The sequence below is a fragment of the Elgaria multicarinata genome, chromosome 2 (genome assembly GCF_023053635.1).
Source record: "Elgaria multicarinata webbii isolate HBS135686 ecotype San Diego chromosome 2, rElgMul1.1.pri, whole genome shotgun sequence".
Lineage (NCBI taxonomy): Eukaryota > Metazoa > Chordata > Lepidosauria > Squamata > Anguidae > Elgaria > Elgaria multicarinata.
Window position 1 is genome coordinate 180,683,051 of NC_086172.1, and position 18,777 is coordinate 180,701,827.

Here is an 18,777-nt window from a genome sequence, read left to right on the forward strand (position 1 = left end):
CGAGAGACAGGGTCTTTTCAGTGGTGGCCCCCAGACTATGGAACGATCTCCTTGACAAGGCTTGCCTGCCGCAAATGCTGCTATCTTTCTGGCGCCAGGTTAAGACTTTCCTCTTTGCCCAGGCATATGGCAGCACATCTTAATCACCCACATGTTTAGTTTTTTTTAACGTTTTTTAATGCTTTATGTGTGTATGTTCTGTGTTTTAGAATTTTAAATTTTGTATACTCGTTTATCTTAATTTTAGAATTTCTGTAAACTGCCCAGAGAGCCCTTGGCTATGGGGGCGGTATATAAGTGCAATAAATAAGTGTTCCCAACTACCAGTAAGAAAATGTGTTAATAATTATTAAGAAAAGGTGGGAGGGGAAGGACACCTTGGTGAGCAGTAAGAAAGATGTCTGGGGGCTCATTGGTGCCCACGGGCCACACATTGCAGACCTCTGGGGAAATGGATTTGCATCCTTCAACAAGCCATGTCCGTGGGCCTTTCACACGAGAGGCACAAAACTCCACATTGAGTTGACTCAACAAAGGCAGTCTGTACATGCTCAGAGCCTCCCACAAATGGTGAAAGAATGGTAAGATAATGGACCAACGCCCTAGTTAATTACGATGTGTCAGGCATTGCTTATAGGTAGATTAAACCCCCAAATTAAGGAAAGGTGATACGAGGTTGAGAAGACTAATGCTGGATCAGAGGAAGGGTAGATTTAGTCTGGCATTCTGTTCACACAGGGGCCAACCAGATGCCCAATCAGACGCCCGCAAGAATGCAACAAGTAGGTAATTAGATTATGAACTCTGCCTTCTGTTTCCCTCTTCAGGGGAGAATCCACAGCCGTTCTGTAGTGCGCGGGCTCTCTGCTGGAAACCTGGGCCAGGGAGAAGTAAGGAGATGCATTACCTGCCACAGTAGGCACCTGCGTCTAAGCACGCTTACTCACAAGTAAGCCCATCTACTTCATCAAGACTGACTTCCAGGAGGTGTCACATCAGCCTCTTGTCTCAAAGCAAGGCTTTACTTGTGGGGGGGGGGGACGCCTGGCTCTAACCGGCTGCCCAGATCAGAGGCTGTTCCTGTCCCTCCTTGTGTCAGATTCGCTGGAAACTTTACTTTCTCCACCATATCTGCCCCACCTGCGTCCCCTTGCATCCGTTGACAACGACGGGGCCCCGCTACACGCAGCCCGGGATACGCGAGAGTCGCAATACTTGATCTCCGTCTTGATTCTTGCACTGAAAATCGCCCCCCGAAAAGGCCAGCCCTGGACGCCCCTGGCTGCTGCTTTGCAGAGCTGGATCGCGACCCGGACTCGCTCCGGAGCGCAAGAGGCCAGAAGCCGCTTCCACGGCGCGCTTCGCTTCCATGGCTGCGCTTGCTCTCGCTCTCGCTCTCTCTGCCGCCGCCACTGCCGCGGGAGGTGGAGGAGGAGGGGGGGGATCGGGTCCGCGCCCAGCTCCGCACTGACCCCTGCTGGCGGCGGCGGGGAAATCCTCGCCGCCGAGCGGCACTTCCCGCCTCTGGCCAGGGGGAGGCGCTGCCCTCGCGGAGCGCAAAGCGGGTTCATCGGCCACGAACTACGTGGGGATGAATCAGAAACCCCGGAGGGAGCCGGGCAGGATGCGGGCCGAGCCCCCTCCTTGCGCAGGAGCCCTCCCATGCCCCAGTCGCCAGGCTCCGACGCGGGCAGGTAGCCCTACTGGAGGTGCCCCCCTTCTTCTCTCGAGTGCTGCCAAGGCAGAGGCAGGCTGCGTGCCGAGCCCCCTCCTTGCGCAGGAGCCCTATTCAAGGTTCCCTATGCACAGGATCCCTCCAGGAGCCCCCCCCCCTCTGATGCCCCTAGGCTGACCATATGAAAAGGAGGACAAGGCTCCTGTATCTTTAACAGTTGTATTGAAAAGGGAATTTCAGCAGGCGTCATTTGTATATATGGGGAACCTGGTGAAATTTCCTCTTCATCACCACAGTTAAAGCTGCAGGTGCCCTGCCCTCTTTTAAATCTGGTCACTCTAGTATAGTTCCTGCACTTTAATTGTTGTGATGAAGAGGGAATTTCACCAGGTTCTCCATCTATACAAATGACCCCTGCTGAAATTCCCTTTTCTATGCAACTGTTAAAGATACAGGAACCTTGTCCTCCCTTTCATAGGGTCACCCTAGATGCCCCAGCCCCCAGCCTCCGAGGCGGGTGATCCCCCGGCGGCAGGCGCGGCGGGGCAAAAGGAGAGCCCGGGTCTCGCTGTGTTGCTCAGGCTACGCTGCAGCGGCTATTCACAGGCGCTGTCCCACTACTGATCGGCGCGGGAGTTTTGACCTGCTCCGTCTCCGACCTGGGCCGGTTCACCCCTCCTTAGGCAACCTGGTGGCCCCCGGCTCCCCGGGGATCGCCATATTGATGCCGAACTTAGTGCGGACACCCGATCGGCATAGCCCACTGCAGCCCAGAACTCCTGAGCTCAAGCGATCCGCCAGCCTCAGCCTCCCGAGTAGCTGGATTACAGGCGCGCGCCACCACGCCCGGCTGCAGCAGGGAGCGCTCGGCGCCTACAAGAGGCGGAGCGGCGCCATGACGTCACCGCGGAGGGAGAGAGGGAGGCAGGGGCGGAGTAGAGCGGGCAACCAAGGCCTCACTGGGCTCACGGAGGCTGCGCGGTGCGCCTACTCAAGGCGGAGGGGCGCCCTGACGTCACCACGGAGGGAAGGAGAGGCAGAGCGGGCAGCCAAGGCCTCACTGGGCGCACGGAGGCTGCGCGGGCGGCGCTGGGTCTGCCTGCAGCGGGCCCTTGTGCGCCTGCGCGGGGCGGCCCGGCCTTTTCCTCTCCTTCCCTCGGCGCGTGTGGCGAGTCAGCGGCAGCAGCAGCCATAGCCATGGGCCACCAGCAGCTCTACTGGAGCCACCCCCGGAAGTTCGGGCAGGGCTCGCGATCCTGGTGGGTGGCCGGGGGGGGAGGGGGCCAGGGGGGGCTGGCCAGGGGCTCGGTCGCCATCTTTCTGTGGGGGGGTCCTGGGGAGGGGGCGGCAGGACTCCCCCCTCCCTCCTTCCGTCCCTCTCTCTGCCGGGACTGGGAGGGGAGGGGGCTGAGAGGGGGCTCCCCTCCTGACCTGCCCCTCACCCGACCCCCCTCTTGGCCTGGGAGGGAGGGAGGGAAGGAGGGAGGGAGCTGCCCTTCTAGGTGCCTTGGAGGCATGAGGGGCCCCGATCCAGACGGCCTAGGGGGTGAGCCGTCCCCCCTCCCTCCCTCCCTCCCGGGGAAGGCTGGCCATGAGCTCCCCTTGGGCTCCCTGAATGCCACAGGAGGTGGGGGTGGGGGGCAGAGCATGTGCCTTGATGGGGTGCTCCCAGGGGAAGCTCGGTCGCCGTCTTCTTCTGAGGAGGGGGCCGTGGGGGGAACCTGGGGAGGGGGCAGCAGGACTCCCCCCTTCCTCCCTACGTCACTCTCTCTGCCGGGGCTGGTGGGGAGGAGGAGGGGAGGGGGGCTGAGAAGGGGCTCCCCTCCTGACCTGCCCCTCACCCGACCCATCCCCTCTTGGCCTGGGAGGGAAGGAGGGAGGGAGCTGCCCTCCTAGGTGCCTTGGAGGCATGAGGGGCCCCGATCCAGACGGCCTAGGGGGTGAGCTGTCCTCCCTCCCTCCCGTGGAAGGCTGGCCATGAGCTGCCCTTGGGCTCCCTGAATGCCACAGGAGGTGGGGGGCGGAGCATGTGCCTTGATGGGATGCTCCCAGGGGGTGCTGGGCTGCCCTGCATGGGGGGCACACGGGAAGGCGTTGCTCACCCTCCCTCCTTCCTTCCTTCCCTCCCTCCCTGCCTCCCTCCTGCAGCCGCGTGTGCTCAAACCGCCACGGCCTGATCCGCAAGTACGGGCTCAACATGTGCCGGCAGTGCTTCCGCCAGTACGCCAAGGACATCGGCTTCACCAAGGTGAGATCTGGGGCTGCGTTGGGGGCCTGGCAGGCTGGCTTGCCTTTCCGGCCGGCCTTCCTCCTGCGAGGGCCACTTTCGGGGGAAGTCAGCTGCTTGCCCGGCTCTCTGACGTGGACACGGGGTCCCCGGGTGAGCTTTCAGTCCAGACTGAAGCAACTGATGCCACTCGTCTACCCATGATCGTGTGGCCCTCATAACTCCTGCTGATAAATGCCACGCCATGGCCACAGGGGCACGTTTAATTCACTAATGCCAGATGTTAGGCCGGTCACTAGCTTAGATTATTCTAGTTAGAACAGCCCTGTTAAATGGAGGGTACAGAGCTCCAGCAACATGTATTCGCTACGAAGGCTCCTGGGAAATTCCCATGTCCAGAAGCAGCATTAGGAGACCTTTGGGCACTGGAAGCTGGGCACAAACACAGGCGTTCCACCTGCTGCCTTTCTGCCGTGTTTGTGAGTGCCCCAGAAGCACACCTTAATGGGGGATAGCAGAGTGACTGGCTAGCACGAGTGGGGGTGTAGTGGCAGCCACGTGGCTAAAGCACAGGATGGGGCTGCAGGTGACTCCGTAGCAGGATATGGTGGGAAATATGTAGGCTCCAAGGGAAAGCTGGTTAGCTGTATGCTCACGGTCCTTCTCTTCTCTCCGTTCAGTTGGATTAAGCACCAGTCTACAGAGATGGCTTGAAGAGACATGCAAAGAGCCTGAAGAATCCTGGGGGATCCCGAATGAATGACTCTTGCTAGACATGGTGTACATAAAAAGAAATATGTGTACATAAAAATAAAGAGGGCTTTGTTCACCCTGGTTTCCAGCTGCAATCACTTCTACCTGCTGATCAAACACTACATTGAATTCTAACCCTATTGATAGGATAGCTTGTCACATTTCTAAGGACGGGCCACAAGAGTCAGGTCACTTTCCTGCGGTCTTTCAATAAAAAGACAGTTGTGTTCAAATGTGTTTGATGAAGAACTTGGATTCCATTTAACAGAGCAGTGTTGTCTCTGACATGCTATTACATTGTGAACTGATTTCCAAGAAGGCCTTTTAAAGGTTTCAGTGCAGACGCCATCCGTATATAATAGTGAGGTTAGGATTTTTACTCACTATACCTTGAACCTAATTTGCTCTTCAAGTGTTCCAGCGCTCCTCAACTGAACCATTGGAGAGCGAGGCCGTGTTCTTACAAACTTAAGGCATTCACTGCATGCCCATATTTTACCAGGTGAGGCCTGTCACCTCTAGGGAGGAAGGTGTGTGTGTTTGTTGCAGAAGCTATGGTTGCCGTCTTATCCCTGTTGGTAGTAAGCAAATAGGAAGCGTGAGGTTATAGTTTCGGTTTTTTTGCAGTTACATTTCATAGATGCACTTTCACTATGTCATACCCAACACATATGAAGGAATTCTTGATAAATCTTACCTGTCACTAAGATTACATATTAAGCTCAGAAGGAGACTTTATTTTATTTATTTATTATAGCATTTTTATCCTGGCCTTTAGCTGAAAAGGCTCCCAAGGCAGCTTACAGTTATTTATTAAGACTTTCAAATGCCTGCAGGTTTATGGTCTTAAAAAAGGCGGGGAGAGGATGGGTTGTGGGGAGCAAATTTAGGCACTAGGTTCTTCATTGCAAAGTTCAGCTGGTCATGATCACAGTGGAAGGCCTGCCACTTCTTCCTTAATCCGTGATCCGTCTTTCCTTGAGAGAAAACATTTACTGCAATAGAGGTTTGAGGGATGTTTTTCCTTGGAAAGGGAAGAGGAAACTTTTGGGTTAAACAATAAATTTATCCACACTTTATTATTGTTTATTACATTTATATACCACCCCATAGCTGAAGCTCTCTTAACAGTTTACATAAGTTAAAACGGAACATTAAAAACAAATACAAAATTAAAAAGCATAAAATACAAACAAAAACAATATTTTTAGAATTTGCCCAAGGGTAAAGTTACCTGATTCAAGTTTTACTCCTTGTAATCCACTTTTGGGTGTTACGGAGAGAGCCTGGCTTCCCTGCAGGGCAGGACCAAGTGGATGTCTTAAACCAAAGACTCCTGTGTTGGTTCTGTGTGTAACGAACCTCCTATTTAGAGCAAGAGCCCTTCATTGGTTTGCTGTCTTTGTGTCAATTTCTAGCGACTCCTGTATATTTACTCCACAAATATGGGTCTTATTAAGCAACATTTGGGCTATTGGGCATGTGCAGACACATACAACATAACATCTGACAGTATTTTCAGTGGGCTGGCTTTCTCCAGCCAGACACTTTTTTGTCCCATCAAGAGAGAGATGATTGAAGCCTGTTCCATGTTGTGTGGAAATGTTTCTCGACTCTTAAGGACTGTCATGATTTAAGGAGCCTTCACCAAGTCAGGTGTCCTCAAAAATCCCTTGCCCTGTTCTCTCAGACTGGCTCCCTCTGCTTTGCACTGGCCTCACTGTGAGGGATACAGCTGTAATTTCACCACTGACCAGCAAGTGGTAACTATTATAGTCTTCATTTATTTCTAATATTTCTCTGCAACATTAATAGTTTCCAAAAACCTTAATTCCAAAGAACGTCTTTGCGTATTCATGTAATTATAGCTTTCAAAAACTTTAAAAATAAAAATATTATTTTCAAATAGCTTTCAAAAACCTTAATTGCAAAGATAATTTTACTGTTTCTTTGAACATTCAAGTCATTTCTTATTTGAAGGTCCTGGTAGACTGAGTATGCAGCAGTTCTGGTTTGAGAGGAGCTACCATTGCAATGCCAACATCAAGAATCCTAGAATAGCAGAGTTGGAAGGGGCCTACAAGGCCATCGAGTCCAACCCCCTGCTCAATGCAGGAACACAGATCGGAGTGGCCTGCAAGGGTCAGTTCCAAATGAGCAAATCAACTGAATTCACCAGCCCCATTAGTCCGGATGTATTTTGGACATTTATGGGGTAATAAAGCTTTTCAAGGGGTTCTTTCCTAAAATACTGTTGGTATCTAACGCATGCCACGTTTGGCATGGTGGTTGTTTTTAAATAAAGGGACCGATCCAGCCTTTCTTGTGGCGGCTTCCACACCATCCCTTGGCAACCCCTTTCCCACTGGCCATTCTGTCGGATCATTTCGCTTCTGCAAACTTTGTCTTGGTTCACTCATCGTCCCTTCTCCTTCCTTTTTGGACTGGGTCTTTGAGATTAAAAGCAGGCCTGTGTAGTGTTTTTTTTTTTAAAAAAATAATAATCTTTGTACTGAACATAGAAAATATTAGCAACAGCAACAATAATGGCACTGGCAGGATCTTTTTTTTTAAAAAAAGTTTAGGAACTAAAACGCGCGCGCGCGCGCACACACACATCTTTTCACATGCAACTGGACGCGAGTTAGCAAGAACGGGAGCGCAACTGCTGCCCCCGGGGGTGGTGCAATCCTGGCTTTCTCTGTGGATTTCCACGGGCAGGAAATCAGACTTCCGGTGGGGGTGGATGTTGCTGGCGGGGGTGGGGGTGGGGGTGGGAGTGTCTCAAGGAAACCGGAAGTTTCGTTCCAGCCCAGCCTCTCAGCAGAGCTGATCTCTTTGCAGCCTGGTGGATGCTCTGGTGTCCAGAGACAGGGGGGCAGCTGGGCAGAAGACCTGGGCAGGAGCTGGGGGTCCGGGCAGGTGAGCTGGAGGAGAAGCATGGCGAGGGGAGGGGAGGGGAGGGGAGGGGAGGAAGACCCCCACCCCATCCCATCCCCATCCAGGGCTGCTGCTGCCGCCTGGTCCACCCAGCAGCTTCCACATCAGGGAAGAAGACAATACCTCCACCCACCCCCAACCCCCGAGGGGAGCCCCGCATGCACGGATGCGCCTCCCCCCACCCCCTGACAGAGGGGGACCCTCCCCCCTCCCCCCTGCCCCCTGCCAGGCAAAGGAGGGGGCGCGCGCAGTGCAGTCCTCCTGCCCGCCGTCTGTCCACATGGACCTGGGCTGCACCGCTGCAGCTCCTTCTGGGGCAGGCGAGGAGGGGCGGCACGAGCCACCGTCCGAGGGAGAGAAGCCCACCGCTGACTTCTGGCCATCCGGCTGTAGGGGATGGTGGATGCTAAAAAGAGAAATCAACTCTGGTGCTTGGCAAACGTATTAAAAACTAATTTGTTCTTGAGATCCAAAAATGCTCTGCTCAACGTTTCGGACGTATCGTCCTTCGTCAGGAGCTGGAAACAGGAGCTACTGTGTCTCACTGGTTTTCTCATCCTGCTGTAGCCAAAGGAGGACCTGGACCCTTCACGGGGTGGCGAGCGCGGGGGCTGCCTTTTCGGCTCTCCCCCTTTTCTATTTCTATTACTACTACTACTATTATTATATTTATTTGTATCCCACCTTTTGCCCAATACTGGGCTTCAAGGCAGCCTATAGAATCATAGAACAGCAGAGTTGGAAGGGGCCCACAAGGCCATCGAGTCCAACCCACTGCTCAATGCAGGAATCCACCCTAAAGCCTCCCTGACAGATGCTTGTCCAGCTGCCTCTAGTGTGGGAGAGCCCACAACCTCCCTAGGTCACTGATTCCATTGTCGTAGGACCCACGTCCTCCCTGACCCTGGAGGGCACCATGGCCCTGGGTCCCTCTCAGGCAGACTTCTCCAACGGGTGCCTTCCGGATGTGTCAGACTGCCACTCCCATCATCCCCCAGCCATTACAGGTGGGAGTTGGAGTCCAACACACCAAGTTGGGGAAGGCTGATGTGAGACTCTCCGTATAGGACGGCCTGGTGGCGATCGTAACTCCCTTGCCGGACCCTCCTCTTGGGTTACCGGCTGCGGCTGATGTAGCAAGGTGAGCCTCCCTTGTGACAGGCCAGGCGAAGGTGCCCCAGAGGATGAATGCAGATTCTGAACATGGTCCGGGATTGTCTTTGAACCCTCAGAAAGCAGAGAGGAAATGATGGCGGTGGGTAGGACCACTGACCCAAGAGATGATGGGGACCAACCTGCCCTTGGCCCGCAGTGGAGGGCTGGCGTTGCCTCTGCCTCCCTTTGGGCTTTGGAGAGGTTTTTCTGCTTCGGCCTGCCCCAGGCTCCGTTCTCCCTCTGCTCCGTTTTCTGCCTCTTTCTCCTGAGATATGTTTGTTGGTTTACTTACCTGGCCCTTCTAGATTGGCAACTTGACTAAACATGGGGTGGCCCAAGTGCCAGCCTGTCCTTGACTCTGTTTTCTCCACTGCAGGTTCATTGTGGTGGCCGCACGACTCTGACTTACGTGCTGCGCAGAAGGGCATTTATATAGGCAGGGTCTCATTGCTACGGATGAGATTTTGTTTGAGCTGTCTGCCTGTTGTTCCGTCCTTTGGAAGCATTTAGCTCCTCGATGACCACCTAAGAGCAGATTAAATGCATTTTGTGAACCGCCCGGAGAGCTTCGGCTATTGGGCGGTATAAAAATGTAATAAAATAAATAAAATAAATCTAAACAATTTGTACACCTAGGATTGTTTCACGGGTTGCAATCCAGGTTTTGTACTAACAAGAATTAGTACAGGATTTTTTTTTTTTAATAATCATCATCATCATCATCCATGTATCATTTTTATTTCAAATATCCTTATAACATCACATAAGAAGATAACTTGCATATAAAAGCATTTCTGTTATTAAATAGCATTGGTAAAGGTTCTTAGTTTTTAATAGCTTAAAGAGAAATATGTCTTAGAATTCTAGTCTTAAAACCTTAAAAAGGAGAGATCTCATTCTAAGTACCGAGTTTCCTATTTAATACGGAATAGGCTATTCAACAGGTACACAGGCATGATGGTGGGCTTTTAAGAAGCAGTTCCCTCATTCTAAAATCAGCACATATTTATACTGTTTTGTTTAGCAATTACCTCATAACTAATATAATTAACTTCCATAAATTAGGGCTCAAAGTCTTAATTATTTCATTGTTATGCCACATTCTAAAAAAAATGGAACATACATAAAAGGTTTATCTGTACATTTTTCAGGCTAGATGAGATCAATTTTAAATTTTACCTTTGAGAAGTTAACTCCTTACTCAAAATTTGTTAATGAAAACTTGAGTCTATATTTTTTCCCTAGACATCTGTATATCAAGCTTTTTGATGTGTATATTTTACACAATATTTTTCGCTCATGAATTGATAAGTGAAAACTTTCAGTACACCTTTGACCTGAAATTATACAATCTCACACCTGTTCATTACTCAAATTAACTTTTGGCCCAATGGATAGGCCTTTAAATCAGCATTTTCTCTTTGGATACCATCCAGATTATCTTGGCCATTATTTTTATGCCAGTTACCCAGAACTCATTGTAAACTTGCTTGTGTCTTCTCGATTGGTACCAGTTACCTTATTTTTTAATTCCCTGCATTTCCAATTATTTTCTATGCAACATGCAGGGGGTTGGACTCGATGGCCTTGTAGGCCCCTTCCAACTCTGCTATTTTATTATTCTGTGCTTAATTTCTTTGGGCTTGCAGCTCCAAGGCAAAACTTGCTTGTTTGCAGGTGGGAAATACTCACTTTCTTCAGTAATCATTACAGACACTTTTTGTGGGAGATCCATGACAACATCTGTACCTTAAGAATACAAGATGTGCCCTGCTGGATCAGACTGAGGGTCCATCTAGTCCAGGAGTCTGTTCACACAGTGGCCAACCAGCTGTTGACCAGGGATCAACAAAGCAGGACATGGTGCAACAGCACCCTCCCACCCATGTTCCCCAGCAACTGGTGCACACAGGCTTACTGCCTCAGATACTGGAGGTTGAGCACATAACCATCAGGGCTAGTAGCCATTATAGAATAATTCTCCTATTATCCATTCTCAATCAGTTTTACTTTTAGCACAGTGCTAGGTAAGGATCCTATCTGATACATGCCCAATAAAAGAACAATGACACACAGGTTCTCTTTCTTTAGAACGTGAATGGAAGCATTTCCTGAACAGTTGATTTTTAAACACTCACACTAATTTCACATAATTTGCACATGCACTTACTACGTGGGCAATAGATTTAAGAAGCGTAGTGGTAGCTCTGTGAAAGTTTGGCTGTTCATTTCTGTTTGTTCTTTTTCTCCTTGCTTTCCTGTTTCCATCTCTGCTCCAGGTAGAAGCTCAGCACTGCTGTCCGTATCGTGGTCGGTTTTTCTAGAGGCTTTTCTCCCCGTAGTTCCCTGCTACCTTTGCGAGAGTGCCCAAGGATGAAAACGGAGCAACAAGACACCACAGGCGAAACGCAAGTGGCGGTGTCAGACGGATCAGGAAGGGGCGCTCCTGTCCTCCAGGACACTGTGGATTGTAAGCTCAAGGCGGAGGGTGGTCGTAATCCTCCTGAAGCAATGCATTCTGGGAGTTGTGAGGGTTCTCCATGCCGGGTGAAGGACGAACCAGAGGAGGGTTTGGCCTATCGCTGGGAAACCCAGTGGCAGGAGTTCCTGAAGACAGTGGAATCCCCTCCCTCAGGACAGGAGGCCCCAGCGTTGCCCACGGCATCCACACCCTGGGGCGATACGAAGGCCTTTCTGGCTTCTTTTGAGCAAGTGGCTGAGGCCTGCCGGTGGCCCAGAGGAGAATGGGTGGCCCGACTCTTGCCGGCCCTCAGCGGACAGGCCGAACTGGCCTTTGGCATGCTGGACGTCCAAGACAAAGAGGACTATGGGAAGGTGAAGGCGGCCCTCTTGCGGGGAGACGCCCTCCGCAGGGAGAAGTGTCGCCAGTACTTCCGGCGTTTCTGCTACCTGGAGGCCAAGGGGCCGAGAGCGGTTTGCAGCCAACTCCAGGAACTTTGCCGTCAGTGGCTGAAGGTTGAGAGGCACACGAAGGAGCAGATCCTGGAGCTCTTGATCCTGGAGCAGTTCCTGACGATCCTGCCGCCGGAGATCCAGAGCTGGGTGAGGGAGCGGGGCCCGGAGAGCTGCATCCAGGCCGTGGCTTTTGCGGAAGACTTTCTGTTGAGGCAGCGAGAGCCTGGCAGACGGGGGAAGCAGGTGAGCCCAGGACAGCGCTGTGGTGTTCCTACGTGGCACAGGGCCCTGTGGAGGGTCAAGGTCCTGATAGGAGAAAGGGAGTTCCAGGCAATAGGTTAGGGAAGCCTCACGCCAAGCCAAGCCAGAGAATGTCGCTCATCTGGAGAACGCCTGGTCCCTGGGCCAAGTGGGAGATCTATTATTATTATTATTATCATTATTATTATTATTATTATATTTATTTGTATCCCGCCTTTTGCCCAATGCTGGGCCTCAAGGTGGCCTTACAAAGTTTAAAATATACATGGGGGGGGGGGAGGGAAACAAAACCATAAACAATTAAAAAATACACAACAAAATTATAAGACATTAACATAGATGGAGGGCCGGATTATTCTCCAAAGGCCTTCTTGAACAAAAAAGTTTTAGCCTGCTTCCGAAAGCCCATCAAGGAGGGAGCCAGCCTAGCTTCCCCGGGAAGAGAGTTCCAGAGCAGCCACCGAGAAGGCCCTCTCCCATGTTCCCACCAAGCGTGCCTGTGAAGATGGTGGGACTGAAAGAAGGGCCTCTCCACCCCTCCTCCTGGGTGAGCTGCACATGAACCAGGATGTTTCGTGGGGGTGGGGGTGGGGCGCTGCAGTCTGGCTCTGAAAGGGAGCTCCTGAAAGCTTTCCAAGGACCCCTGCGCACGTGTCTTCCGCATGTGGAAATGGGGCTGTTGGAGTACAGGATGGGGCCCTTCGATCTCGCGCTCCCCCGTCCTTTCCGACCCAGTCTTCCTCCCTGAAAGATGCTCCTTTTGGCTGTTGCAGGTGCTGCTGGAGGACCTTGCTGGGACTTTCCCTGAGGCCGGCTGTGCACCGGCTGGCACCATGCAGAAACAGCGTGACGTGGCAACCAAGCAGGAGGAGGACGGGGAGGACGGCGCATCGGGTGAGAAGGTGGGCCCTGTGCCTGCGTCCTTGCTGGGCTGGTTCCAGCTGTGGTTTCTTCTTGCTCTTCAGGAGCGGCGCCCTTCTTGGGACCCTCTGGCTCTTTTTGGTTTCTAAGGAGAAGTGTCGGGACACAGGAAGAAAGCCCAGAAACCCACCAGAGGTTGGGTAGATGATCCTAGAAAGCGTTGCCCTTGGCGGGGATCGTATTTCCATAGGGTACATAGGAAGCTGCCTTATCTGTCAGGGATGCTTCAGGGTGGATCCCTGCCTTGAGCAGGGGGTTGGACTTGATGGCCTTGTAGGCCCCTTCCAACTCTGCTATTCTATGATTCTGTGATTATACTTAATTGGACCCGGGGTCCATCTAGGCCAATACTGCTGACACGGACTGGCAGCAATGGCTTTCCAAGGTTTTAGGCAGGAGGGTTTCCTGGCTGGAGTCTGAAAGCAAGGAAAACCCCGTAGGGGAGTAAAAAATAGCCAAAGGCAAGGGTGGAACCAAGTAATCTTCTACAATAATATTATTAGTAAAAGTTTTATTAAAGTGCCAGGTGCCTACGCGTCTTGAACGCAGTTGCGTTCTTCCTCAGGGCTTTATAACGTTAGTGCAGTTGTCTGCAGAAGCTAGATGACTGCACCCTATCCTATCCTATCCTACCCTACCCATGCAGCTTCTGCAGACAACTGCACTAACGTTATAAAGCCCCGAGGAAGAACGCAACCCCGTTCGAAACGCATAGGCACCTGGCACTTTAATAAAAGTTTTACTAATAATATTATTGTAGAAGGTTACTTGGTTCCGCCCTTGCCTTTGGCTAGCTGGAGTCTGCCTGCCGGGCACGGCTTCCGCCATGGAGCCACGGCCCCTCCCAGGATGTTCCACGGGCTGGAGGCAACAGACGTCACGGACATTCTGGGATGTCGCCGATGCTCCAGGTAGCAAGGACGACAGGTTGGCCTGTGCAGCCCAGTTCCCCGCTCTGCGTCACCAGGGTGTCCACCCAGCTCAGCCCTGGCCTGCAGGGCTCACAGTGGGCGAAGGGGCCTTGAAAGAGAGGAGGGGGCCACCAGGCACGGGAGGCCGGAAAGAAGGAGCCTCGGTTGGCCAGACCAGCCAAGGCAACCCACTCCCAACCCGGAGCCCCTTGCCAGTGAGGGAACACGGAGGGGCCCTCGGGGGTTGCGTTGCATGGGTGATCCTCCTGGTGAAGAAATATATTTGCCTGCATTTTCTCTCCCTGGCCCTGGAATATTTGGGGTGCAGGGGGAGGGGGAATACAGATTCTACAGGACAGACTGTGCTCCGCCCATGACAGCCCCCACTGCAGGTAGCAAACTGGCCTTGAACAGCATTTAACTTACCTTTGGTAAGATGTAAGAGGAAGCTGCTGTGTCTCTGTCAGAGTTGAGGTTCGCAGGGCTGCGTGGTGCCTGTCTGGCCTCCTGAGGTCTCGCCGTTGCGTCCCCCATCCCCATCTCTGGAGGGGGCCTTCCAGGGGAGCAGGTTCGCCTTAGCTCTCGTTATAGGTATTTTAATTCCCTAGTTCCAAATTCTGTTTCCCCCTCACACAGGGAATGAGTCATTTGGGATTCTCTCCTTTCTCAAGCAGGTAAGGGGTGGATGACCCTACACGAGAGAGAGAGGGGCGCACCAGGCGACGCGGAGCTCGTGGGGCCGCGTGGGGTGTCCGTGTGGAAAACAGAGGACGCTCTTTCCCAGTGCGGCATGCAGGAAAATGCCTCAACCAGTCCGGAGAATCTGGAGTGCCGACAGGGGAGCTACACAGGGGGAGAAGCCGATGAATCTGTACTTTACGGGGAAGATTACAAGACCCTCATTGTAACCACAATCCAGACAGGAATTGACACTGGTAAGAAACGGAACACGTGCAGAAGTTACGGGAAGAGCTTCAGCCAGAGTTCCAGCATGCTGAAGAGCCGCCGGACAGCAGGGAAAGCGCACAAATGCTCGGTCTGTGGGAAATTCTTTCTTTCCGGCTCAAAGCTCATCATTCATCAGAGGACCCACACTGGGGAGAAGCCGTACGAGTGCTCAGCTTGTGGGAAAACGTTCCGCTCCAGCTCAGTGCTTTATCGCCACCAGAGAATCCACACGGGAGAGAAGCCGCATAAATGCCCGGTCTGTGGGAGGAGATTCAGTAGCAACTCAAATCTGAATCGACACCAGAGAATCCACACTGGGGAGAAGCCGTACGAGTGCTCAGACTGTGGGAAAAGCTTCATTCAGAGAGCCAACCTTAACAAGCACCATAAAATCCACACAGGGGATGGGAAATGTGAGGAAAGTTTTAGCATGAGCTGAACCCCTCACTGTGTATGCCGTGTGTGTGTGCATACAGGAGAAACCCGCTTCAAAGACTGGATTGAGCAAAGACACATTTCCGGAAAAGGCGCACAAACTAATTCCAGCAATAAGTTGGTCAACAAATCCCAGGCACCTCTTTCGAATGGCCGCCTGTTCTGGATTCTTTGATGTAGGATAGCCTGAGATAGCGGAAGCTGGTTGCTCCGATATCGGAGGGGTGGTGAATCTGCTCTGAGTTTCAGTCAGAATTCTAAAGGAAGTATCCAAGGGATGAAGAAACCAAGGACTTCTCCTGCTGACCTTCAAAGCTCTTCACGGTCTAGCTCCTGCCTATCTCTCCTCTCTCATCTCGCACTATCGCCCCGCTCGGGCTCTCCGCTCCTCTGATGCCATGCTTCTCGCCTGCCCAAGGGTCTCTCCTTCCCTTACTCGGCTCCGTCCTTTTTCTTCTGCTGCCCCTTACGCCTGGAACGCTCTTCCAGATCACTTGAGAACTACAAACTCAATCACTGCTTTTAAAACTCAGCTAAAAACTTTTCTTTTCCCTATAGCCTTCAAATATTGAGTTTGTTCTGACTCTATACTGTTAGCTTCACCCTACCCGGTGCCTGTTTACACTTCCCTGTGCCTGTTTGCATTCTCTTTCCCTCCTTATTGTTTACTACAACTTTATTAGAGTGTAAGCCTATGCGGCAGGGTCTTGCTATTTACTGTGTTATCTGTACAGCACCATGTACATTGATGGTGCTATATAAATAAATAAATAATAATAATAATAATAATAATAATAATAATAATAATAATAAGTTCTGAGCCTTGGATAGTAACTTTAGAGTTCTGACTGGTTCTAACTGAAGCCCAGAACAGTTTCATCGCCCCACTGAAATAATAATAATAATAATAATAATAATAATAATAATAATAATAATAATTTTATTTGTTACCCGCCTCTCCCTCTGGATCGAGGCGGGGTACAACACAAATAAAAACACTATAAAATACATAAAACTAATTCAAATGTTTAAAACCAGTGCATCGTTAAAAGCAGCACACCATTAAAAAAAAGGCATCTTAAAATTCAGCTGGGTAGGCCTGCAGGAAGAGATCAGTCTTTATGGCTTTCTTAAATTCTGGAAGACTGTTAAGTTGACGAATCTCTCCCGGCAAGCCATTCCACAAATGGCTTGCCAGAGCCACCAACGTTCACTGGCCTGAGGACCAGGGGGCCACAGAACGAGAACGATCAGGTCTCTCCATTCATTGCTTATGTTTGGGAAAACCCTGGACAGGAGCCATCTTGGACAGCAGGATTTATAATAGCAGCGTCTGTGCCATGAGCGTTTGCGTGAAGTTACCCGCCTTCTGTTGGGCTGGTTCTCTAAGAGGCGTGGGCCTTGCTTTGGACGCAGAGCAAAGCCGGCTGCCGTGGGGCGAAGGGTATTTCTGGGAGAGGCGCCCGTCCTGCTGTTCCATGCTATAGCACCAGCTGCGTGAGTGCCCCACGGCATAAAAGCGGGGTATAACAAGTTTAAAGAGTAATAAGTAATGCGAAATGCAGCCTGCATGAAAAATATATTCCTCTTTACTTGATTTTACGTGTTTTATACCACTTTTCTAATTGCCCCAAGGCATTGACAGTCTATGCATGTTCCTTATGTTTTGAGCAAGAGAGAGAGAACCACACGATAACACGAACAATGTAAAAGGCAAAACGCGTGGCCGGTGCAATTTAAATTTAACCACTAGCTCCCTGCACCTTTTGATACCTTCGCCCGGTGGGGGGAGCATTCGACACTGGGCTAGACAAGAGATTGAGAGTCTGCTTCTAGCATCCCATTGACTGAGCTTTCTGAGGCTGCCTGGAGACGCAACTCGTCTGTCAACTGAATGCTAGAAAGATGCAGAGTTATATCCGTTCAGCTGTTGAATCCTTTCCCTTGACAGAGGTACTGAAATAGAGCAGGAACTCCTGATTAAATTAAAATTGCCCCTCCTTGGCTGGGCCAGGGGCTTTTCCCCTCCTGTTTTGGGCACAGTTTCATTCCTCAGAAGTTTTAGGCTACAACCCTACGCACACGCTTTCCCGGGAGCAAGCTGGTGAAATCCAGTTGTGTCTGTCCTCTGGTGGAACGGCATCCATCATAGAATCATAGAACAGTAGAGCTGGAAGGGGCCTATAAGGACATCGAGTCCATTATTATTATTGTTATTATTCATTTATATAGCGCCATCAATGTACATGGTGCTGTACAGCGTAAAACAGTAAATAGCAAGACCCTGCCGCATAGGCTTACATTCTAATAAAATCATAGTAAAGCAGTAAGGAGGGGAAGAGAATGAAAACAGGCACTGGGTAGGGTAAACAGGCACAGGGTAGGGTAAAACTAACAGTATAGAGTCCGCACAACATCAGGTTTTAAAAGCTTTAGGAAAAAGAAAAGTTTTTAGCTGAGCTTTAAAAGCTGCGATTGGGAGTCCAATGCAAGAATCAGCTGAGCAGGTTTCCCTCCTCAAATCTGCTCTGGTGGATTGCGGTGGGGGGCTCTGGAGCAGATGGGGGCGCTGCAAGGTGGGGGAGAGGACGGGAAAAGTCCTGAGTGGGAATCTCGCATGATGTGGGCTGTAGCCCCTTGAACTGTGTAGCATGGCCCTGCCAGGATGATCCCCAGGAACGTGGTTGTGTGTGTACTCTTTAACCGTGTTATAAACTCACTTTGCTGAGTAACCCACTAAAGCCTGGGTGGGTTGCCCGTCCACCAGCAGACGGTGGAAGCCGCAGCCACGGAAATGCTCTTACTTGTGCATGAACTTTTAACCTAATGTGGATGATTCACTAAGGGAAGCCAATGTTGGGCCTTCAAAAAATAAGAGCAGTTGGGTTTTCGTTTTTGTGGGGAGAGAGAAGGATGGAGAGCTAAGTGTCTCAGAGGCTTCTGGGTGGTCAGACCTCAAGATGGTGGTGTTGACCTGGTAGTTGGACCTTCGGTCTGCTCCTGCGAAGCCGTCCTTTCGTTCTTCTGTGGTGCATTCTGAGGGTTCTTGCACAAACTGAATTATTGTATTTCACAAGCAAAGTACCAACAAATCCTGGTAAAAATAAACAAGGACTGGAACCGCTGAACACTTTGTGTTAATGAGAATTAGCAGAAATAACAGGTTGGTTGGTTGGTTTCCTCCAAAGAAGGCAGCCAGTGCAGTTCCTTCTGCAAAGGTGTCACATGGTGACTATAAGCCACACCTATGAGCCCCGGCTGTATCTTGCGGGCCACCATGAGAGCATTATAGTCACCACCTACTAGTGGTTTTGTGTGCATCAGCTGAAAGAAGAATGCAGTTTCGTTAAGTGGCTCGGGTCTGGAAACAAAGCCCTATGAAGAGAGACTGAAAGAACTGGGCATGCTTAGCCTGGAGAAGAGAAGATGGAGGGGAGACATGAGAGCACTCTTCAAATACTTAAAAGGTTGTCACACAGAGGAGGGCCAGGATCTCTTCTCGATCCTCCCAGGGTGCAGGACACGGAATAACGGGCTCAAGTTAAAGGAAGCCAGATTCCAGCTGGACATCAGGAAAAACTTCCTGATTGTTAGAGCAGTACAACAATGGAACCAGTTACCTAGGGAAGTTGTGG

General features: G+C 51.1%; 2 protein-coding genes and 1 long non-coding RNA gene across 3 annotated transcripts; 2 read left to right on the top strand and 1 right to left on the bottom strand.

Annotated features, from left to right (window-relative positions):
* Window positions 1–696: 696 nt before the first annotated feature.
* Window positions 697–1,383, bottom strand: LOC134413627 (uncharacterized). The gene is made up of 2 exons (XR_010026554.1): window positions 1,141–1,383; window positions 697–875 (listed from the first exon to the last, which is right to left on the bottom strand). It is a non-coding gene; the product is annotated as an uncharacterized LOC134413627 (long non-coding RNA).
* Window positions 1,384–2,823: 1,440 nt separating this feature from the next.
* On the top strand, window positions 2,824–4,731 carry RPS29 (ribosomal protein S29). The gene is made up of 3 exons (XM_063147688.1): window positions 2,824–2,934; window positions 3,824–3,923; window positions 4,583–4,731. Exons 1-3 carry the CDS (start codon window positions 2,873–2,875, stop codon window positions 4,589–4,591), a joined length of 171 nt encoding a protein of 56 aa, XP_063003758.1. The 5' UTR covers window positions 2,824–2,872; the 3' UTR covers window positions 4,592–4,731.
* A 2,758-nt stretch (window positions 4,732–7,489) lies between these two features.
* LOC134413629 (zinc finger protein 24-like) lies at window positions 7,490–15,506 on the top strand. The gene is made up of 4 exons (XM_063147690.1): window positions 7,490–7,577; window positions 11,030–11,909; window positions 12,701–12,821; window positions 14,434–15,506. The coding sequence occupies exons 2-4, from the start codon at window positions 11,124–11,126 to the stop codon at window positions 15,144–15,146; spliced, it is 1,620 nt and encodes a 539-aa protein (XP_063003760.1). The 5' UTR covers window positions 7,490–7,577; window positions 11,030–11,123; the 3' UTR covers window positions 15,147–15,506.
* The last annotated feature ends 3,271 nt before the right edge of the window (window positions 15,507–18,777 follow it).

Excerpts from the sequence above, each read along its gene's own strand:
- RPS29 (XM_063147688.1), top strand. The coding sequence starts at position 2,873 with ATGGGCCACCAGCAGCTCTACTGGAGCCACCCCCGGAAGTTCGGGCAG. Across the intron at positions 2,935-3,823 it reads GGGCAGGGCTCGCGATCCTG|CCGCGTGTGCTCAAACCGCC; the intron begins GTGGGTGGCCGG and ends TCCCTCCTGCAG.
- LOC134413629 (XM_063147690.1), top strand. The coding sequence starts at position 11,124 with ATGAAAACGGAGCAACAAGACACCACAGGCGAAACGCAAGTGGCGGTG. Across the intron at positions 11,910-12,700 it reads CTGGCAGACGGGGGAAGCAG|GTGCTGCTGGAGGACCTTGC; the intron begins GTGAGCCCAGGA and ends TGGCTGTTGCAG. Across the intron at positions 12,822-14,433 it reads CGGGGAGGACGGCGCATCGG|GTAAGGGGTGGATGACCCTA; the intron begins GTGAGAAGGTGG and ends TTTCTCAAGCAG.